This window comes from Diadema antillarum, unplaced genomic scaffold (genome assembly GCF_040938485.1).
Source record: "Diadema antillarum isolate AM-2024a unplaced genomic scaffold, OU_Dant_1.0 seq00000672_RagTag, whole genome shotgun sequence".
NCBI classification, from domain to species: Eukaryota; Metazoa; Echinodermata; class Echinoidea; order Diadematoida; family Diadematidae; genus Diadema; species Diadema antillarum.
The window spans coordinates 517,222-541,303 of NW_027271579.1; the positions used below are offsets into that span (position 1 = coordinate 517,222).

Sequence of the window (24,082 nt, forward strand, 5' to 3'; positions counted from 1 at the left end):
TTTATTGATTCTCACTCAATATGCAAGAACAAAACAAGTTAAAATAAAGCAATGACATTTCGGATCTAACTTGAATGAGTGAGCAACCATGATTGGAATATAGCTGTTATTCGGTTCGAACCTAAAAGCTCACGGGCAGACTGATGGTTTGTTTAAGCTTGCCATTAATAGTTAGGTGACTGTGCTGGGTATATTCCATAGGCCTATACTTCACGGCAATTTACAGACACTATAATCCATGTGACGTCCATGATAGGCACCGGGTGACCGCACGTTGTGATCAAGGGACGATGTTATGACATGGCTAATGTCTTTTTGCCACTTATAACTGTGTCTGATGACGTCGTGCATGCAATGCTGGTATATAATACTGCCGTCTTGTGAACATGATTCTAGCTGGTACCATGTAAGACAACCATTGGTGTTGATTTACAACAGCTGCTGCTGGGCATGATGACATGGCAGATAAAGAATCGTCAAGATGTTGGAGCCACGGCCAGGAAAGGGGTGGCAATGAAAACTATTCTTTATCAAGATATTCTATTCCAATGTTGAGAAGCAAAAATCTTCAGTGATCCCCTCAACAACAGTGCGATACAATCTACGCAACAAAGAAAGAATTTCCCTCTGAAACATAGCCTATGTGTACAAGGCACGTTAAAAATAGTAAGTGCCGTATACGTTGTTGTGTTATGTACGTCACATGAATTTGATGATTATTTATGGTGTATTCATCAGCCGTTTCAAAGAAACATTGGCAAAAAAAGAAAAACAAAAACAGAACAAAACACGAAAAAAAAAATTGAAACAGTACCCCGCCCACACCTTATATCCTGTTTCAGGATTAGATACATTATACCTTCTTTTTTTTTCTTAGGGAAAAAGAAAAAAAAAACTTTGGAAGTAAATTTTGATTAATCGAGTGTTAATGACGATTTGGATTAATACCTCAATTATCTTATTGTCCGATACTCTCTAATCTGGGAACGCAGAACCGAAGCGAAGTAGAAATAACTGTTTGGTTTGAAGAGTTGGAAATGAACACACTGCAACTGTTTGCGTCGCTCATTTCGAAGTACGCCCTCTCCAAATCTGTTTACGCTGTACTAATAGTCTCAGATCAAAACTGTGAGACACCACGACCCTGTTGAATAAAATTAAGACCACAAATAATTTAGAAAATTAAACATAAGTCTCTAAATACTCAATACTGATTGGCTGACATTTGAATTTTGTTTGATTTCTGACTTATTATGTTTGATTGCATCGTTTTGTGACAGTCTACGGACAGGTGAGAGTCACCAGAGGATAGGTGACTGAGGCTCTTGAATGGATTCATTGTGCAAATTACATAGGTATCATTGTTCCATGTGCTCACTGGAAACGCCGAACGTCTATATAAATATTTAATCTCTGTAACAAAAATCAAACCCTTTAAATATCTGCTGTAAAACGTTCACAGCATTTCACAGGGCCGAATCCGCCGTAGGCCTACACGTTTAAGACAGTGAAAATAGTTGTAATTTCCGTAGTAATCATAATCTTTTTATAACAATAACTATGATGATAAGAGATGGGTATAGGGCTTGCCCTATGCAGTGATATGGTCTGACTGTACACTTAACACGTAATCTATCACTGTTTTATACTCATAGTAATCTTGGAGTCCGTAGACAAAAGACTAGTCCTTAAATGGCTCCTTCAATGGACGATGACGTCAACGATACTACGTCACGACAAATATTTCTCGGAGTCTGTGATTGTGTGTACCGTGATGAGTAAGTCCGCCATATACCCCTTCCCGCCATTCCATAGTAAACAAATGCGAAACGCATGCTTTATCGAAATCATTCGGCCCACGTACCGTACTTGATTAGAGGCCGAGTTAGAAGGCAAGATAGAATAGGTAGTTCAATGTGACTCTAATATAAAATGACATTGTGAAAATGTCAAGAAGCAAACATACATCTTATTCTCATGATACAAAATGCGACCGTAAATCAATGTATACTACTCGTTAATAATGTATTAAATCAGGGAGGTGGGAAGTGATTCAACAGAACGCAGATACCAAAACCTCGGTCGTCAAAAAGTATCAAATTTATTTGGTTGTTAGGTTCAGTATAGGTTTCGATCGCCTACCTGTCGGCACTTGGCAGTTGATCCGCTGGATATCAAGCATATCATTGTTCTTGCAGTATTGATAGAGAGCAAATCATAATCATGTAATGCGTTTATCACGGGTATCACTGTTACCAGCGTCTTGGGGGGGAAGAATTGTTACGTAACTTCCTCTCTTGACTACATTTAACATCTTGAATGGTATCACTGTTGCTCTGATTGTGGACAACTATACTGATCAGTGACTTGGTGAAATTACGTCTGGCACTCGGTCCTGCCGCAGAATATTACATTGAGGCGGAGAGTTCTAATAGGCCTATAAAGAAAAAAGAAATATGGCGTTGCTAGCAATCCATGATTATCATATTGTAATCATCATATCGCAGGTAAGCTGTCACGTGGAACAGCTGTCACGTGATGCCCTGATCACGTTCACACTGTGGGATTTTGACAAGTTGTAACAACTATCCGAGGATCAAAGTGGTCATGTTGTCGAAACAGGAGCATGTACACCGTTCACTAATCGTTTGAAGTAAAGCATAGCTGAATTGTCATTCTGATTGAGATTTTATTCTGATAACTTATTATTGTCACAAAACAACAACGAGCCAGTTCGAAGTTCCACTCTGCGCATGAGCAGAAAAGGTCATTTGTACCAACAGGCATGATGATAAGCATCTGTGATGCCAATGGTGATGTATGCAATCTTTAGACTAATGTTGCTTGCCAGGACATCCACCTGATATCAGACCTGCACCTTGGTTAGATTAACAGGAAAAAAAAGCAAAGCAAAGCAAAGCAAAGCAAAGCAAAGCAATTGATGCTTCCCCAAGTCTACGGATCATTCTGGTCACCTGGTCTACGCAAGTTCATTCTTTGTTTAATTGTTTAAACATGGACCCTACCACAAAAAGGGTCCATAGTTTGAATATGAATCCTACACGTCAGGCAAGCTTATACTTTATGTCATTTTCAAAACGAGTTAACCTGTTCCTAAAAGATGTAAATATATTTTAGTGTTTGCATGTCAGTTGTCTTGCAAGTCTCTGGCAAAGCTTTTGATTTGTCTAAATTGTTTCCGAAAAAGAAAACCCATCCCAAACACAGATATACTATGATTACCTATCTGTGTTGGCAATGCAGTCAAAGCCATCAAACCATCCAGTCACAGTGATCTTACAACACTTCAAACTGACGACTTGACACAAGAATGTGAAAACGAAATTAATGAAAAACACTCTTTGGCCAAGACTAATTATACTCTCGTTTTAAAACTTTCTATACATAAGCAGTAAAAAATTGGTTCTTTTGCTCTGGTCATTCTCTGTTCACGCACAATCAAGCACATTGTCGCAGTCGGTGTACGCCAGAAATCATATCGTTTGTATTCATACAAAAACTGAATATATATGCATAATTATCCATTGGAATATAATACTATTATTTCTAAATAAAAACGTGCATTTACTGCATTTTCTAGAAGCTATAATGTATATGCACTGGCAGTTGGTTTCTGATAAATTCGCCGATTTGGTTCAGGCTTTCCTCTTTTAAGCGTTGCATTTGTATATTTCGCTGCATTTTTGAAAAAATGGCAAAACATCCATAATTCGACCTTCATGAATGGAGCTGAATGAGGAGGTTGTGGCCCTGCTAGCGGCCCTCTACCTTTCAATATTCAAGGAATGAAGACAAGGTACTGTCTATGACGAGAAAGAGCTGTCTCGCTGGATTCAATCGTCATTATAATAGGCCTAATATCTTCATCGGCTGAAAATAGACCGTTATGAAATTAAGGTCCCATGAACCAGGAGATGCAACAGAAATCTGAGGTTCTGTGCTTATCTTTTTTTTATAATAATAATCTTAACAACACACTGTCGGTGTTTCATTATTATTGCGAAGTTTAACTTTCTTATTTGTTTTTTGTTCATGATACTTGTAAACTCATTTCGGTTGCAGAAATCCGTTTGTTTGTTTTTTTTTCTCTCAAATAGGCATATTTGCGTAAATTTCCTTCTGAATTTGTGCAAAATTTGGTTAACTTAAATTTTGCACAATCGTTTGCAGGACATTATGTAGTAAAATCTTATGATGAAAAGATGACATTCACTGCTGGGGAATTTCCCTATAGCACTTGATGGAATATTTGCTGTATACATTGAATAGTTCACATATGTCTTGTGATGAGCCTATCATTTATTCTGCCCCATGTCTCCAAATTTTGCACATACACTATACTCAAGGACTTGTAGTTATTTAACTCAGATTATGGCTGCTGCTATAGATTGAAGGTGTCTCGTTCAAATAGCAGGAATGGTAGATATGAGTTGCCTTGAATACTTCATTTTGAAGGAAGCGTGCATAACACGCTATTCAAATATCATAGAACCTGTGTCTCTGCATACAATGCAGTGACACCGGTCTGGTTTACTCAGGGTGAGTTCACACACCCGGGCCCCGAGGTGTCTAAGTTTTATATCAATTCTCTTCCCCACCCTCCCCTCCCTCCCCCTAAACATAACTTCGCTTTCCCAACCCTCCCCGTACCCCATAAGTGCCAAAAACAGAAAAACCACCTGAAATAAATGCGTGCCATTTTCGTTTAATACAACCAAACACATACTGCACTACATGTTTATTTGGTATATACTCCATGTGTACGTCGGTCTCTCATGATTCCCTATTCAGTACAGTTCAGGCCATAGTGTTGCAGGCTGGCCGGTCGCAACGGAGGAGGGGGGGGGGGGGGTGAAGCAGAATCCTCCATCCCCCCCCCCCCCCGGTCCCCCGCCCCCTGCTAGAAATAGAGCGAAATCAATCTGTATCAAACAAAGCTGACGGGAAATACAGTTGGAGAGCACATGGTTTCAAGTATGTTTGCCTTGTGGTAAATTTTGAGTTTTGTCTACGTGCGTGCAGTGGCTGACGAAATGGAGGAGGTATACTGAAACCTGCAGGCAGCTCGCGGCGCACTGGCTAAAGTCTACTGGTCATTATGGTCGCTTTCATCATCATGGCAACGACATTGTTTGGAGACGCCCACATCTTATCCTCAGATATTGGTTTTCATTCATGCTGGTTTAATGTGATGCAGACCAAAGTAAAAGAAAATGCCAGAGTAATCATGTTTTCCTTACAAAGGCGGTGACAACTGTCTCGATGCCACTGTGTAATTACAACAATCGTATTCAGTTCACTTAAAATACTGTATTCAATAGAAACTGAAAGGCACATGCACTGTCAGTGCGAGCTTCATACGGAGTCAATACGGCCTATATAGAAATACATTATGACATGGTGGTGTCCTACTCCTATGACTGCAGTAGCCTATTGGAGGTCCAGCAGCCTACGTTTTTTGCATGATTGGCGTGCAGGCCAGACTGCTGTGCTTTTCGCTGTTTCAATTTTGAATGATGTTTATTTAAAAGATGGTGAATGATGCCTTCACGACGGACTATACAGGCAATTATTGTTTTGGCATGATATACTCGTGTGGCTCATAACTCAATGATTGTCTATGTAATACTGGTGTAACACTCAATAATTTAGAGGTAGCGTGGTAGAGTGTTAACAACAGCAGTTCAATGATGAAGCGTAACACATTTATTTGAAGTCCACCAGCAGGTTTATTGAACACAAGATGCTTCGAACATGGAAGCAAGTTCACAATATCCAGTCAAGTATAAGTGCGATATAACCCATTCTATAGTATAAAAGCCGTAACCCAACGGAGGGGGTGGCTTGGGTTTTAGCTTATCTGAGGTCCTCACCTGAAGAAGGTGGGAATCAAGACTGACCCTGTTCTCTTAGTCACACTGTATATACACTGTATCTATGTTTACGCTTATTAGTCTGGTTACTATAACTACAGACATGTTAATTAATAGCTGTACCAGTATAGATATGTTAAATGTGAACAATATACTGCTTTAATATAAAAGAGTGACTCATGTATTTTGGGGAGTAGAGATAGGGCTATACATGCTGTGCCCTGTATTATATTCTTAATCCTAGTGCTATATTGTTAATCTAAAGCCTATTCAGTTGGGTTCTATTCATTCTGTTGTGACACATAGTTTCTTACTGCTGGGCACACTGTTTGTACATACAGTGTTACCACGTAATATCAAACTTACATACAAACCCCTTACTGGTGTTATAAACCTTATCAACCATACATAAAAACTACCTTACACTGGCATAAAAGTCAAGGTATTTCTAGGGCGCTTAATGACAGAAATTCATTTTTCGAGTAGTAAATTCTCGACTCAGTATTTGGAGACTCACACCACCGAGGTCATTTCCACCTCCCTGCTCAGATTTTCCCCTGACATAATACTTTGACTCCAAACTCGCTCTGTTGTACCTCCATGCTCAGACCCAGTCTGCTTGTTCGTTAATAAGTAAACGTACACATAACATCGCGGGCATTAGTAATTCGTAACCCGAGGTTCATTAATCACAAAACCCGTGGGCTTGTGATCCTCACCCCTCCCCTCAAGACACACACGGTCACCCCACACAAACACATACACACATACATGTAGCTGCCCATGCACTGAACCGAAGACCTTGGCTAATGAACCGCTGTGTAATACAGGTAATAGATGCAGGACAATAGCAGCGTTCACTCTTTAGAAATATAGAAACATTGAAAAGTGGACGATGTTCAAACATGGCAAGAACTTTCGAAATCGGGTAGCATTTTTTTTTTATTGGTATAATATTTTGGATCAAATATTTATCGTCTGGTGATATGTTGAAAGCGATTCACGTGATCGTATTTATATTCAACTACATGTATTTCAGAATGTTGGCATGTTTGACCCTTCATGGCGTACTATTTGGAAAATGACGTCACTTATGAGGACGTTTTCCAATTAACACACTAAAGCTTCGTGCTATAATATATAGGATCACTCCACATCATCCCATCATGGATCTACAATGTACTTTTGACGTCACTTATGAGGACGTTTTCCAATTAACACACTAAAGCTTCGTGCTATAATATATAGGATCACTCCACATCATCCCATCATGGATCTACAATGTACTTTTGTAGCTATCCATGATCGTATATATCCACCACACAATCTTCTCGTCTCATTTTTCCCATTTAATTCTCTTATTTCTTTTGATTATAATCTGGGTTTGATCCAAAATGACAATGCCCTGCCTAATGCCGAGTTTCTCGTTAAAACTATACAGTTCGGTGATGTCTCCAACAGTAGGATAGTCAGGATACATCCTTGGTACGATTTACTTCGGGGCTGCGCCCCTATTTCTTCGTCACCTCTGCAAATAGTTATAACCACATTATTTGCACATAACAACCATTGCGTGCAATATACGTGACGCGCAAACTAGATGAAAGACACACATGATTTTGGCGGTAATCTGGACAAAATTCTGTCGTTCATGAAAAACACATCGCATCACTGGACCATGAATGCCGCATTGCGCGATTTAACAAAAGGTGACAAAAGTGCGGGAATGTAGCAGCCTACTTGTACCCTCCCACGACGGCCTGGATTAGGCCTAATGAACTTGAACAACGTAAATATTGGCAGGGGAAAAGGCGGGAATAAATTGCAAGATAACAAATTGTTTGCATGTAACAGACATACACATCGACTATTAACTTATAACATCATTAAACAGCTGAATCACGTCCATCATAAAGAAAAATATGAGCTCAATAATTCAGTAACTGAAGTGTTCGGCGAGACTAGTGTCGTTTTCATTTATGATAGCTGACTATAAAGGTTTATTGCCGTCAGGGTATACTTACTGATATGAAATAAGACACCAATGCATAGCACATTGATTCTTATTGTAAACTTGACATCTAAATACATGTACTGGCAGACTAATTGCATGCATGGAGGTGAGACGTCTCCCCTCCCGGCGAGCATAGTCACGACTTGGCACGGAGCCATTAGAAATGTCAATCGACGAAGCGACTCGTCGTTACTACGAGGTACATCCGCTGTGTGCGACCTTTCGCCAACCCCTGTGTGTGGTTGTAGCAAAGAGGTATCGTACCTTCTTAGTTGTAGCATGAAGCTACAAACCAAGCTTCATGGTTGTAGCAAGGTTGTAGCTCGGTGGCCTGATGCGGTCATGGAGCTACACTGCTTCTCCATGGTGCAGTATAGAAGATAACGAGTGCATGTCCTATGATGACCAACGCTCGTATCATATGACGTTTTTTTTTTCTCCCCAGATCTCTCTCTATTGACCTAAAAATGGAAATGACATCTTTTTCCCTTTCCCCATGATACTAGTACCCTTCTGCAGCCTTGCCATTCATATCATAATAGGAAGTTCAGTTATACCCTGTGCTGTCATTTCGTTATCCCGGTTATGTCTCACCGCGGTATGATTAAGAAAGAAAACTAATTTGATAAAGGAATTTTTCTCTCCATTAATGTTATGGCAATTAAGTTAAGAGGCAAAAAAAAAAATAATAATGACAACAGCGTGGCATTAAAAAGAGAGAGAGAGAGAGAGAGAGAGAGGAAAAGTTAAACGCTATCCAAGAAAATGACTTCAGATGAAGGTCGGCGGAAAGCTGTCCGTCCACCGTCTACCTCACGAATTATCCTCTCGTGAAAGCGAAGAGAGCATAATGAAATACACAGCACAACAGAATGTGGCGTTTTGTTTCGTTTTGCGAGTAGATGTGAAATGAACAAGTTATAGACTTACAGTTTCATTCATATTTTCTAACGGGAAGGGTTGCAGTAGCCATGATTATTATGGATCACAGATTCCCACATATAGCTTTTCTGTGCACAAATCGATGGGAAACTTGGTGAAGCGATGGGAATCATTTCTTCTTCGAATAATACATAAAAGGCTGCGACTGGTTAATATTCAACTATTCGCATGAAAGCATCGTAAAACTTCGATGAGTTTCGGTACTTTCATTTTGTGAATCCGAGTTCTTTCATACTTCATTTGTTTGATTTTATTTTACCTATCAAATGTATTTGCACCTGGAGTGTTCTTCCTTTCACTGATTCTATTGCCGAAACCGCTAACCGATCCATGGCGGGATGAGCCGAGCCCCTCGGTGACTCAATATCCCAGACCTTGACATACTTCGGACCACAACACGCCTGCTGATTTCTCCCCGTCAACGAGAGGTGTAGTCAAACACAATCACGAGCAACTGATCACAAACAAAACAAAAAATACACTCAACAAAAACTATGTCAATAGAACAAAAGCTATGCACACGTACACAGCTATATCATAATGACACATAGTAACACGTGTCAATCATAAAAGCTCACACTTCCTGTCCTCTCATCATGCTCACACACCACCTAATATACAGAGTGATAACTGCAGGTCCTTCCTACAGCCAGTCGCCTTTTTGAAGCCCACATGAAGCAGCATGCTTGGAGCCAGAGTAAGGGACAGACGGACAGACAGACAGACAGACATAATATAAAAAGACAGAAAGACGGATGGAGGCATCGATATACCACTCTTGTGCAGATGCAAAGAATGGATAGATAGATGTATAGATAAATAATTTAATATAGAATATAGGATAAAGTGCTTTGCCAACGGGTGCACTATTGCTGGGCTGGGACTCAAACCTCATTGTACGTGTATGGAAGCCCGTGGTCTTTAACCTATTAACCACGCGAGCTCCCCTATCCCATCAAGTGCTGTACTGCGAAACTACGCATGTAAAATAATGTCTATTAGAGTGTTACGAATATAGATGTGAATGAGTGAGGTGTTTTGAAACGGCGTTCAATTTATACACAACCAAACGAATGTTGTGGTTAGGCACGCGACATCGTTTGTTTTATACTCCTCGTTCATCTTTAGGCCCACATAATTTGTGAAATGTTATTTCTTACATTTTCTTCTTTGTTTCAAGGAAAGCCCAAGGAGATGGCATATACTTCCCTGGAAAGATAATTTCTATTACAATTTCCAAGCAATGACATAAATCATATCATATCGGTCCTCCAGGGTGATTCCTTCACACAACTACGTACGTATCATCAGGTGATGGAGGTCACCATAATGGATCCAAGCCAGACAACAGCAGAATTATAAAGTATAGGAATGTAACGCAGTATCTATGAATATACTGCGCGCAAGCTTTCGCTCGAAACTCTGCTGAATCGCATCTCAGCGAATTCATTCAAAAGAACTTATTTGGGAGAAAATTCTCCCCTCCCCAATGTAAGCATAATAGAAAACTGTCTTTAGTGACTGCCTTGGTTGAAAGGACATAAGTCCCCTACAATACAAGTTTCAGGGAAAAAAAAAGAGTTCCTATATACTTTCATCAATGAAATCTACAATGGGGGTGTACCCACACTACGCAATTGTCCTTGAATAGCACAACAACACTAGTAGCAGAACCTCACTGGGTCTGTTCTTTAAAATCAATAGGTGATCGAACTAAACGCCATTCGCCATTCTTTTCAATGGGCCAACGCAGTTCAAAGAATGAGGTCACGTGTCCTACAAAATATGTATGGCGTTGATTGGGGGAGGGGGCGGGGGTCAATACTAACAACAAAACCAACCTTACTAGTACACTGTAGTATACCTGCATTTGAGGATAGCACAGCTCCAATACAGGCTTCTGGGATACAGGGGTACTTCACCTGGAACCTGACCAAATCAATGACGCCATCAACAACACCAAGATGACGAGTTACTGAAGGATGAACTCGATCTTCTCTTGACCCATGGATCTAGATCAATGCTTGACCACTGCGGAGGTGACAGACCAGGGGGGCATTTCATGAAGGAACTTGTCGGATAAAATATCTGACAAGTCAGTTATATCCGACAAGTTTTGAGAAATTCTTCAGTCTGATTGGCTAATTTCTCTGAACTTGTCGGATATAACTGACTTGTCAGATATTTTATCCGACAAGTTCCTTCATGAAATGCCCCCCAGTTCTTATGTTCCAGTAATGGTCTTGCGGTGTGAGTAGGGCGGTGGGAAGAATGCTTTTCCCATATCCCTGGTGTGAGCTCGTTCGTTTCGGTTCCCTGTAGAATGTCCCTACACAACTTTCTTCTACACAACTTTCTTCTCTGTACTCAGGAGGTTTGTCTTATATAACATTATAAGGTGATCCGTGATTTTTATCTCTACTTTTCCTCTTTCTCTCTCTTTCTACTCATCTTCCAAGATATCAAGCAACAAACAACTAGACGACATAAATTACTGCATACACACTAATACAGCACATAGTCACACCTCTCTTCTATACTGTTGAGTGTATAGTGCTCTACTCATGGCGGTCGCAAATGAAAAACTGTCATTTGACAGCAAGTCAAAGGATCTTTCCCCACCATAAAAGGGCACCGTTTCATGAAAGCGTCAGCCCTGACAAGTTGTCATGTTGTCTCTTGACAATTTCTATAAAATCCTTGGTTTTGATTGACTGATATGTTTTGGTCACTGACTGTCACTATGCATGGTGATTGTTGGAGACTGACAACTCTCTATTCCCTACTACACTGCGCGACACTATCAGTTACATGATGCAATAGTCCAGTTAACCAGTACGTTCAAATTGTCAATCTCATCCTCTACAATGAATATTTTACAGAGGAGATCGGTGGAGTTTGCTTGAGGTATCACCACGTCGTGCAGGTGAACTAACTGGTTACAAAGTCCTAAGAAGTGAAAATAATACCCACACAATTAATACTTTACTTGATTAATAAAGTGGCATATTAACTTGATATCGGCATATGTTGACAGCATCCTTAGTAATTCAAGGTGACATTTTGAAGAGAAATTCCACACAACACCATGTCAACTATGGTAAGTTTAAGAGAACGGTATTGGTTTCAGTACTTATCACTTGGAGATTATGTAAGGTTTGAAAAGACAAAACTATTTTTTTTTTTTTACTTCTGTACCGTTCTGTTCGTCTGATTTCTGTGTCAAAGTTAAGTCGAGTATGGTGTGATATACTGCACTTAAAACATGGCAGCAAAACAAAAGCACTACATACTGTCAAATGGTACCACCATGCATGGAGCTATGTGTACAGCTTCATTGTAACAACGTCCTCTCACGATGCCATATATTTCCCTGAAAAAAAAATGGCAGCCTACTCCCTCCAACTGTCTCATTCCAGACGTGCCTTCGACGGCACACATCAAGGTAGCATGCTGGTCGTGATGCATCCGGGACTGCACTGCATGGTAAGCTCAGATCGCAGATAATCATTCCCTCATACAAGCCATCTCTTCATCAGGGCGACTAAAAAGGATGGGGTTTACTAATTGAGATAATCTCTATTATGTTATAGCTCCCTACCGTGATATAAAAACTATATAATATGACACTCAATCATTCGACTGGTATATCAATGCATGCACAGTGACAGTATTGACATTCACCGTGAACAATTTCATGCAGAATGCACGTTGTCAATAGCGAGGGTACTATACTGCTAATGCTAACGAATTCCAATTTATGAATTTGTCACTAATTGCATAACAATAGTCAACAGACCGGTTTTGTAATACATTCAGATTTTATGCATGCTTTGTTCACGAAAGTTACCTGTATATAGTAAGCACAAATCTTGCAGGAGGCAAGCTTGCCCTACCTAGCAACAACTGAACGAATTTCTACCTGTTGAAGGAGCGGGTAACTGAAATACTTCGTTATTATAGGCTGTATGAAAAGAAACATCCATAAATAGTAATAAATTACGGAAACGGACTATTCACCTGTTCTCACGTATAAACATCCCAAAAATCGGAATCTATTTTGCATGGTTGTTGTCATGTCAAGAAAGTTGCAAATAAGCTTCTTAATTCAAAAAAAAAAAATCATGAGAATGCGTAACATTTACTAGTAAAAGGTCTACACTGTATATAAGTCCTCACGGTACTGGAGAGCTGTATACAAAGTCAACGACAACTATAAATATGTAAATGCTATTAACAACAGTTGCACCTTTTGAACACAGCAAACTACGTGGATATCCATGAGTTAGAGAACTTTAATAGACTCGGGCATATCACTCGTCGGGAGATCCAATGAGATTCAAAAGTTCAATGTCAGGTCAGGACTAGATACAGACAAGCATCCAGTCAGACATAAAATAGGTAGATAAATAATGGATATCATTTTTTTTAATTACATCATCCTAGAACAGCGAATCAGACGAACCTCCTATAAAGGTAGATAAGTTAACTTTGGATCACTTGTTGTAATTATTTTGCCATTTAAGAAGCCGTGTCAGATGTGGGTATTGGGAGGCGGTGAGAAGGAGCTGGTTAGACGTCTAGGAATACTTTGCGCCTGCATGAGTGAAGACTAGTAACTAGCATAGTACACGTGTAACCTTAAAAAAGATCAGTCGTTAAAGCGGAAAACCATGTGGACAAAATGCACAGTCTTCTACGTCGAGATTTCGAAATCGAGGTTCGTCGAGATTCTGGATGAAAATGCAGCCGTCTCCCGCTAGCATGCATGCAAGCATGGAACTACAACATGGCTGAATTGTATAGCTCCATGCATCGTGTGAGAAATCTCATGCTGCGTGAACCCATCAACATCAGCAGTTTCTGATTAAGCCATCTGTGCCATCAAGTAATCTGATAACGTAGGTCCAAAGACATATAACACACCGACGGATCAAATGAAACAAACACCTGTAACACACTGATCGCAGTTTTTACACACACAGTCGATGAAGTAAATGAATGAAAGGAATGAAACGAGGGGTATCATCGAGGGGTACCCCGTGCATCATCCGCGTAGTCCCGGTCCGGTCATTACGACGGATATCCGAAAAACATCACAGTAATGTGGTTAGAGATAAACGCTACATCAGTCGTGACAATATTCTCACCCTTTGAAAAGCGTAAGAGGCAGAATATAGTCTTCCCACTTTTACCTTTATATCGCGCTATAAATGATCTATCTATTACAGCAAAAATAAAAGCGATTTTTCAGCTATCGTATCGATGATACAATTGGAAATAAAATGATCAAATACATTTTTAAGTGATGATCCAAAAGAGAGAGTATGTGACGTTCATTAAACAGAATGATACCCACAAAGGAACGTAAAAAAGAGTTTTTCTTAATTAAAAAGACCTGCGATGCAAACGCAGGCTGGCTTATTATGCTGATTATATACAGTACCCTGATTTATACTATGTGGCCAAATGAATTTCAATATTACGTGCCATGACCATCACACTTGTTCTATTTTTCTTCAGATTACTTGATTGGAACCGACCACAAAAGGCCTTCAAAACCAAGATACTATCGATGACATCACTGAATCATTCTGTTAATAACTGTTAAATTGCTAATCACTTTGATTTGAAAAAGACATTGGAATACATGCACCATAATGATATACCCTATAGACTGAGGATCATGTTCTATGGTGAGACTATGAACAAGACATCGCATGGAGACATGCACGAGCAATCCGAAGAAAAATAACAGAATTTTAAATAAAATACTATATGGCGCACAAGTTTAAACATTCTTTTGGCCACATAAGTGGTGATCAGAGTATAAATCAATACCAGTCATTACTCCATTTCCTTTATTTTTCGGAGAATTATGAAGACTTAGGTGCATGCAACACATCAATCTATAGGTTTTGTACTGTTAGACACAAGGGCCCGTGCAATCTTTCATTTATATACCTTGCTTTCTCTGTGCCAACGAAAGATTTCCCATTTTTATGTTTATTCAGTTGTTGATCTATCAACTACCCTGGGACCGCAAAGCTTTGTTCGTGACCTCATGATTCCCATTGAATCTGGGGATGTTGTTTTTCTACTGTTTTGGGGGAATGCGAGAGGGGAGTGGATTGACGGCGGATTAATCATTTTGGGCGAATTTTGGAAAAAAACAAACAAACCACCAAACCTATGCGCATGATTTATGCGTTGAACAATATTGTGTTTATCTATACCGAGCCATAACAAAGTCGTCACACACTTACTAGATCAAAAGCAAAGTGCAAATGCATTTTCTTTTTCATTGGCTGAGTATTCAACGAATATGCTTGGAATTTGGAGTTTTCTGAGTATCAAATGAATATGCTTGGAATTTGGCGTTTGTGATACATCCAAAATAATGTTGGTTTACTCTTTCACATTTCTCTAACACTAATTAGGTATACACGGAGTTACCGTATACGGCAAACCAGAGGGCAGTCGAGATCATCTCCCTGGGCAAACCTGCATACATCAAGCAAACATTTCGCTATACGTTTCTCAGAATAGTAAGAAATCACTTCTTTACGTTTACATTGGAGGTGTTTGACAATCGCAGATTTTTGTTTTCAAGATAATTATGAATGATCCCCTCTACACACGTACAATTTTGTACATTATATACAGACACGCAGCAAACACACACAATGCATGCTTTGCGTGATGTTATGAGTATATCCAGTGAGGTTTTCTCTCACCTCCGAGCTCCCTGGTATATCTGGGTGCATGAAGAGGCATACATTGTACATTCACCCGCTCGTCAGAAGCGTGGGGTTATGACCGCCAAGGTACAGATTCACGTACAACTTATATTTACAGCACGTCGAGTCTTACCTCGCCATAACGTGGAACCTCCCAGTGGCGCCGCCAAGAAAGGCAAGAACGCCATTTTGGCCTGGCGCAACACACACACATTCACATTCGAGAAACCCCCTCATAGTCCCTTGGAAACTCTGCCAGTTTTCTAGAGAGGCCTACTCTAGTCTAAAGCATTAACGGAATTACTGACACACAAGAACACTTACAATAGTGATGTCGCCTACAGACATCACATTAACACATTGTCATGCAAAATATACACCCAGTGCCCATCAGTGGACCTTTTTATACAAACATTATAGGCTATGTATGAACAACGAATGTTAAATAGGTGGGAAAGCACTCGGAGTTTTTTCCCCTTACTATAGTTCTATAAGGATTTGATGTGAAGTAATGATGTACAAAGGGCAGCATGCATAAAGTATACCTGGTTAAGGCCAATGTTCTGTCACCAAGGAACAAGAACATTAGCTTCGCTTCAGACATTCTTTAAAAAAAAAGGAAATTCATAAACACGAAAAACAACCTTTACTTTTCTACATTTGATTTTTGATTGCTTATACAAGTATAATGTGTAACATTTCCCCAAACATATTATAGCAGATGATCGCACTAAAAAGCGGGGGGGGGGGGGGGGGGGGTAATTAGCTCGCTCGATAACAGTGCGGACTTCACAAACATCACAGAATATGTCCCTTCTTCAGCGTTATAGGTTGAATGGAAGCAACATTTTGCGTTGCGTTAGAAAGTGGGATGGCGTGATTGCAAATAAATGCCAGTTTACATCCCAGTAACACTTCTGTGGGCAATTACTCCTTAATTGTGACGTAATGCTGCAACACATCATCTACTTGCATGGTACACTTTCTCTTTGCTACATTTTCCTTCTCTATTTTTTTTTTTAGGAAACTTACCAAAGTGAAATTGTCAATTTGGCGACAAAATCAACGACTTTGCATCACAGGATATGAGCTTTGAGGAACATACTTAAGGTTACACCCTTTCAAGTGTTACTGTTTTTGAAGTTTTACTTAACAAAATAAATATTGAGCACTCGTGTCACTTGGTTATGTGTGTTTTGTAACGAATGATGTGGTATTGCCATTTTGTACTTTCAGCTTGAGTATCATAATGAGGTAATTAACAGACTGCAACTGCAGACTACGACTGCAACCTCGACTTCAGAAGCAGGACGCGTGTAGTGTGCTTGTCTCTCTAGATATGGGGAGGAGAGTTCCATGTCAATGTTAGTTCGTGGTTATTATCGAGATCTTTGCCCAGACTTTGCTCTAGTTCCCACGGAGGGAAGTGAAACTCTGCTTACCAGTCATTGTTTACCGTGTTCTGGAAATACGAAGACAAACAACGAATATAATTAGTACAGCCACATGCATGGAGAGCAATTTCTCTATTCACTGTGCATATAAGCGCATCACAAACAGACTGACGATTCTCTTGCCATACGCGTGACAGGAAGTTGAGATCGAGACATGAATTACTCAAACTTGTTAAATGCTTCTTTGTTAAAACCTTTCAAATTTGAAGCTTTGGAGAAGGACATTGGTTATATTTTTGTAACGCACTGAAAAGTGAGAAGCCGCAATTTGTATAGCGTTGTAGGGGTCCTGAATAGAAAAACATCTGCCCGGGTTCGCAATGACATCTCCTAAATGTGACCATGAAAACACACTATAGGTTCCTATATACTATCTCCCCACCCCAGCATATCGCAGTTTGTGATTATAGTGTTTTTCAATGCAAGTTCATTGACATTTGACCATGTCCAATTTCACTAATATTATCCGAACTTGACCGGCATCTTTATGTACCTGTAGTCACAGTGTGTGTTTTGTGATCATAGCTCAAAGCTGTGGAAAATTATTGAGAGCACACAATACGGTACTTATCATCAGAGAAAATTCATTGATATTTTGACCTCTGACCATCACAAATTAATATTCGTATTATACTGTCTTGACCGACAAACATAGGTGATGTACCTGTGGTGTGAATTTCATGGTCATAAATCAAAGTTATGGAAAGTTCTCGAGTACTATAAGATACTGCAAGTATGAGCTGAAGAGGTCAAGTTCATAGACCTTTTAAACTTTGTCAGAATTCACCAATATTCGAACTTGACCGACATCTTTTAGGTTATGTACTTGCGGTATGAATGTGGTGGTCATAGCTCAAAGCTGTTGGAAGTTATTGAAAATACACCAACAATAATATGCGTAGGCCTATTCAGTGCTTATCAGTACAAGTTCATTGATCTTTTGACCTTTGACCTTGTTTACCCATATTCGAACTTGACCACCATTTTCAGATTATGCAGCAGTGGTGTGAGTTTTGTGGTCAAATAACATCAAAGCTATGGGAAGTTACAGAGAGTACACCAAATTGTTGACGACACCGCCGACGACGACGACGATGACGACGGAAAAGTGACGCCTATGTTTTGCTTCCGCTGCGCGGGCGAGACAACATTACCCCAAACATCATCTGAATTAACAGGGCTCGACATTAGCGGTGGCCCGGTGGTCCGGAGCCACTAAAATTTATGTCGGGCCACTAACCTTTAATAAAAGGCTATCTTTTGGCAGATTGATCGGGCAACTTAGATTCAAAATGGATTACATGTATCATATTTCCTTCTATTTCGGGAGGCTCTTTTTCGCGCCACCATAATTTCAGATTTCAAAATTTTAGTGCCGCTTTCGTGCCATCAGAAAAAAAGTTAGTGTCTTGCCCTGATGTACCCATCTGTTCTCCCAAGTGAAGAGGGACATGTGTAAGACCTCTTGTCCACGAAATATCGAAGCACCGAACAAGATTCGAACTCAGAACCTTCCGTTTAAGTCATCAAGTTCAAGGTAGCTTCGGTGCAGGAATTAACTTGTTGTGACCCGTGCAGCGCTGGTGGTCACTGTATATGACGATTATCTTATATTGGAGAAAACATGAGTTGGCTCTTGCTAATCCTCTGACGTGAAGGAGGCAAGAACTGTGATCTGGTAAACATGTTACCATATTTACAATTCAGTTACTAATTCAAAAACTCGGAGGATTTTGTAAATTCTGCTATCTAAGTATTCTAATAAATGGTACACATAAACAAGGGGCACAAGAGAAGGGGGATCTTTATTCTGCCTTACGAAATGCGGACGATGAATTGTATAAATATCATAATGCATGTATAGAGGAAAATACAAAAGCACAGGAATGTGCCTCTCACAGAGCCTTTCATCATAATGACAAAACTCTGCTTCGGCCATATAGGTGTTTCACATGTTCATCATCCTGTGCAACGTGATACTGTGCAACAGTATCCCTTGTATTTTGAATATTGGTATTTGTGTGTGTGTGTGTGTGTGTGTGTGTGTGTGTGTGTGTGTGTGTGTGTGTGTGTGTGTGTGTGTGTGTGTGTGTGCGTGTGTGTGTGTGATGCCGCAGGCCAACTTTAAATGAAGGTGTTTCGTTATGACCTCTCAGGCCACGACACCTCACCTAAAATCCCTATGAAATAATGGTGACCAATATCATTGTTGTGTGGCAAGATGTCACACTTCAAAATTTGATAATTATCTCATGTTTATTTCCCTACCTTATGTCAATGAAATTCCATGCTCTTTATACTGTTTGGCTAAAGCAGTATCATTTTAGTCACCCGACTCCTGTTCTGCATAATTGATTTTCAATCAACGTGAGATTGATCAACTGTAACATGTGGAAGATTTGAAATGATTTTTATCTATCTCTCTCTCTCTCTCTCAAAAAAAAATAATAAATACAAAAATGACTGAATACAAATCACTCCCTGACCTTTCAATTTTATTTCAGTAACGTTGTCAAAGGAGAAACACCTTGTCCCTTCTTCTGGTGTCTTGCACTGTTGAGAAGAATAATCCCATCTATTACAGGCAAGTTTGAAAGGTATGAACCATATAACATGTAGAGTTGTAGTACATATATACAATGTATTGTTGCATGCTATACAGTGTACGGTGTACCAAAGTGTCTGATGTTGTGTATAGATATGAAGATATACGCATTAGTATAGGGTTGACATTATATATTATTAATATATACATATTATAGCGCTTCAAACAGGGCAAAAGCATGTGAGTGACGGGTTTGCTTTTCTCAATACACTTTTACACAGTATACCAGTAGTGTTAGATTATTATGGAGTAAATGGATGATGCTAAACTTATGCTCTTGGTTCGTAAATCACTTGATTGTGACAGCATAATCCTCAAAATATGTGTTTGCTACATAGGGTGTTTTCGTGCATCTGAATATTATTCATGCATGCAGTTCAATTAACTAAGTTAGACAATATCGGAAATTGGGGCGATTAACTGCCTTCAACTGCGTTCTTTTCCAAAAGCTATGAGTGTATAGAGATAAAAAATTCCTTAGTTCTTCCTCATACGGGCCCGGTCTCGGTACATGGGGATTGGTGAGTGCCGACAATCGTTTCGTTTCGATGCACTGCATGCCTATTCTGTCAGTGCACAAAATCTTGTTCATTAATGCGATTCATTGGGATATAGAAGATAACGGTCCACGAGTGTTGTCTTTTCTTCTTCTTTTTTTTTTCTTCAAAGTTTCAACCCCCAAATCCTTTGTGTCTTCTTTCATTTTGTTTTCTGCATCTGTACGATTGATCATGTATGGTAATATATTGTACTGCCTTCAGGATAGTTGTTCGGGCGAAACAACGCCCCCGAGGAAGAGTTCAGTATACATGTGTATACGTCAACATAAATTTGTTATCTAATATCAATCTACAACGGTGTTGAAACTCTCTATACAGAATGAACAATTCACAGCTTCTTTGTTGTTGTCATGTACACATGTGTATACTGCTGGTATTTGCTATGGCAGTAGGACTTCATCTTTTCGATTGTCGTGTGTACAGCATGATGTGACCAGGGAGGTGGAAGAAAGAGCACCTCCCTGATGTGACGGTGTATATCGTTAAATAATGGTAAACGTCACGACGAGTGTCACAGTATTACAATTTGAAATTAGTAACCTAAGGAAGAGAACATTTTTCGCAGTTCATACTATAAGTTGGCAAAAACACAAAATTCCACGAAATGACAGTCGGAGTATGACTGGATGTCCTAATATACGAATGTAGACATGAGGGGCATCTTTGAGTTTTTGTTTGGCATTCAGTACATACAAAAACAAAACACAGTTTACTTGTATATTAGCATTCAACCCTGTTGGTAATATTTGATATTAGATGGCACAGAGTGGGAAAAAACTGGGTCGTTAAACACTCTTGGAGGAATGAGTTCGGGAAAAGATGACTAATGATGTGAGTTATACCGCACGTAAGCTGCAGTAGGAAGTTGGGTTATTTCTTTATGTACCCCCCCCCCGATCTTTGAGAGATTTTCGAGGGACGTGATGAAAATCAAATAACATTTTCTTTCTCATGTATCTCCTTCTCCTGTATTATGGCTGAAGATAATGTACCGCCCTATTCAGACGACATTAGAAAAGGCTTTCGATTGAGTTTTTACACATGTGCACTGTACATCATATCTTGTCTTACACAACGAAGCCCGGAAGGGTAACTGTGCCTATCATAGCTACAGTGTACATTGTATTTGTACCTTATACTAGTTATAGAAGAATGTAATTGCCCATAAAGATTATACTTCATATCGTCGTAAAAACATGTGATTTGTGACTACTGCGAGATACGCAGCGCGATACTAACATGCGATGAGTGCACACTATAAAATAATATTGTATGCCAAGAGTTATGAGCATATCTTTATTATATACATATAGGCCTAACTAAATAAATTGTGTGCGTGAAATTCATAATCAAAGGTTATGGGTCTTCAAACAGCGTCAAAAGTATGTTACAATATCTATCGAGTTACAAACTAGTAATACTTCACATACACCGCATGTCCATGTGGCAAAAAGATGGAGTAAATTATAAATATCATACTTCAAGTTCTTTCTGTGATGGGGCATTCGGCATCCAGTTACTCCCATCACACATCGATCGCAAAGAGAGATAATTTGACGGGACACTCGATGCAATGGTACAAAGCCATCGAGTAGAATCTATTCCAAAAAAGAAAAATCTGCATCACCAGCACCATGAGAGACCCGAGACAACATAGTGACGTCATACAGTATCATCATTTATCAGATAAAACCAGGGAGGTCACCTCCCTGGATAAAACCAACTGAAAAATGATGGTCAGTTTCCCTCTTTTATCGAGACCTGTAAATTGTATTATACAGCGCCATGAGTATCTTTTTATGTAGAATGGGCGCTTTATAAGAGTCTCTCTATAGTTTCCAATATAATAGCACATAAATCGGCTCTCAAATAAAGTTCTATATGCCAATATGTTGATTATCTGCAACTTCTTATTGCTATGGGACAGGGGAGTGGTGTGAGGGGACACCTATATTTAATGTAAGCATTCTGTCAGCGAACGAACTGTTTTGCTCTTTGTACACACTGCCTTTGACAAAGATGTATTGAGTGAAAGTCGAGGACGTGCCAAATCATCAGCGAGTATCCGTTGTGACATTTGAACTCAGGTTTCCAGTGTCCAAAGACAGACACCATTCATGTCCACTGGAGCAGTCATCGTGCTACTCTGGCCCTGGGCAGCTACACCTAGCCACCTCGTGTTTGAATGGCAACACAGCATGTCTTGGCGTACATATCCCGAGCTGAATTTAAAAAAAAGCCATTTTGGTTGTCCTACACTAAAATAGGCAATCATGCACTTTACGCCATAAAATAAATGACTACATACAACAAAACATTCTAAACATCATATTACACAGGGGTATGTCAGACATTTTATCGGATAATTTGTATGCGGGGGTCCACGACGACTCCTACACTGTACGTACCACGTGTGATAGTCTTTACAAACCATGGCGCTACTTTACTTTTTGACTCCTGCACGATCACCCAAACAAGAGGGAGTAAACACAAATGTGCAATGTTGAAAACTATCATAACTTGTTTAAATTGAAGTGACAACAGGTCTTCAGCTCTAAGCACAAACTAAACTCAAGGAAACAAACGATTTGAAATGAGGATAATACAGCTCCCTTCGTACTCCAAGAAAATAAGATAAAACTAGAATTTGGAGTCATATATAATATATATATATATATATATATATATATATATATATATATATATATATATATTTGTAAATGTTTATAAACAATATATTCATGGATGGGTATCCGAACTTTTCCGAAATGAATATATCGATATACCCGAAACAAAATCCTTTTGGAATTTTCATAACTTTCAACAATAACTGAATATACTCCACTTCATTCAAGAATTTTTGCAACAAGAATTTGCATGGTATACAAGATCAATGGCAATGGATTCGAAGGCATCAAATTTACATATCGAAACCCAAACTTCACGTCCAAATCAGAAACGCACCAAAACATTGGTTTAAAAAAACACCACAAACAAACTAAGAAATACTTAAAGGAAACGTGAATCCGATGTAAATACTCACTTATACACATCACTGCCAATAGTCGTACAAATATATCGGGAGGGCCGCAATCCGAGTCGGCGTAAAACGGTTGCACGACATAATTCGCGAATGTCAAGGCTATGATGCTTTGCCCAGTTGGATTGATGATAAGAAGTGTCACCCAGAGAAGAATGAAAGCTGGTAAAGGTCCAAATGCAGTCAATATATAGGAGTATTCCCCACCTGATTTGACGATGGTGGTTCCCAACTCGGCAAAGCACAGTGCACCGATCAGGGAAAAAATGCCGGACACAGTCCACACGACGAGGGACATGCCCACAGAGCCAGCATTTTCCAGCACGCTTTTTGGCGAGAGGAAAATACCGGAGCCGACGATGCAGCCCGTGATGATGGTGACGCCATTGACCCAGCTGATTTCTTTCCTCAGACGAACTGGTTCATCATGGCTTCCGCCGTTCATTTGTTTGATTTTGACGTCGCTCTTTCCACCGAAATACGAGCTACCATTCATAATATCACCACTCACGTTGGGTATACACGGCTCTCGCGAAGTGTTCAGCACGGCCGCTATCTCCTCCTCCTTCGACGGCGGCATAGCTTGACGGACTATAGTTGTGCGGAAGCAATCTTATATATTCCTTATAAGGAACACACGATGTCGATCCGTATGTCACACTCAACTTCAACCACGGAATGCCAACTGCATGCAGAAAAATAGAAGTAATTTGCCTGTATGTATGTGTAGATACGACACGGACAATGGTGGAACGTTATAGAGTAGTTGCTCAGGTATTTGTAAAAGCATGGACAAGTGAATAAGTTCATTCGCCACTTCCCGCGCTATTCTT

General features: G+C 39.7%; 1 protein-coding gene across 1 annotated transcript in view; it reads right to left on the reverse strand.

The window, feature by feature from the left end:
* The window catches only part of LOC139736869 (Y+L amino acid transporter 2-like), a 68,013-nt gene extending 43,931 nt beyond the window's left edge, over positions 1–24,082 (reverse strand). The window contains exon 1 of the mRNA XM_071647531.1: positions 23,253–24,082. Within this exon, the coding sequence (XP_071503632.1) occupies positions 23,253–23,829 (577 nt within the window). The 5' untranslated portion in view covers positions 23,830–24,082. The remainder of the gene's footprint in view (positions 1–23,252) is intronic.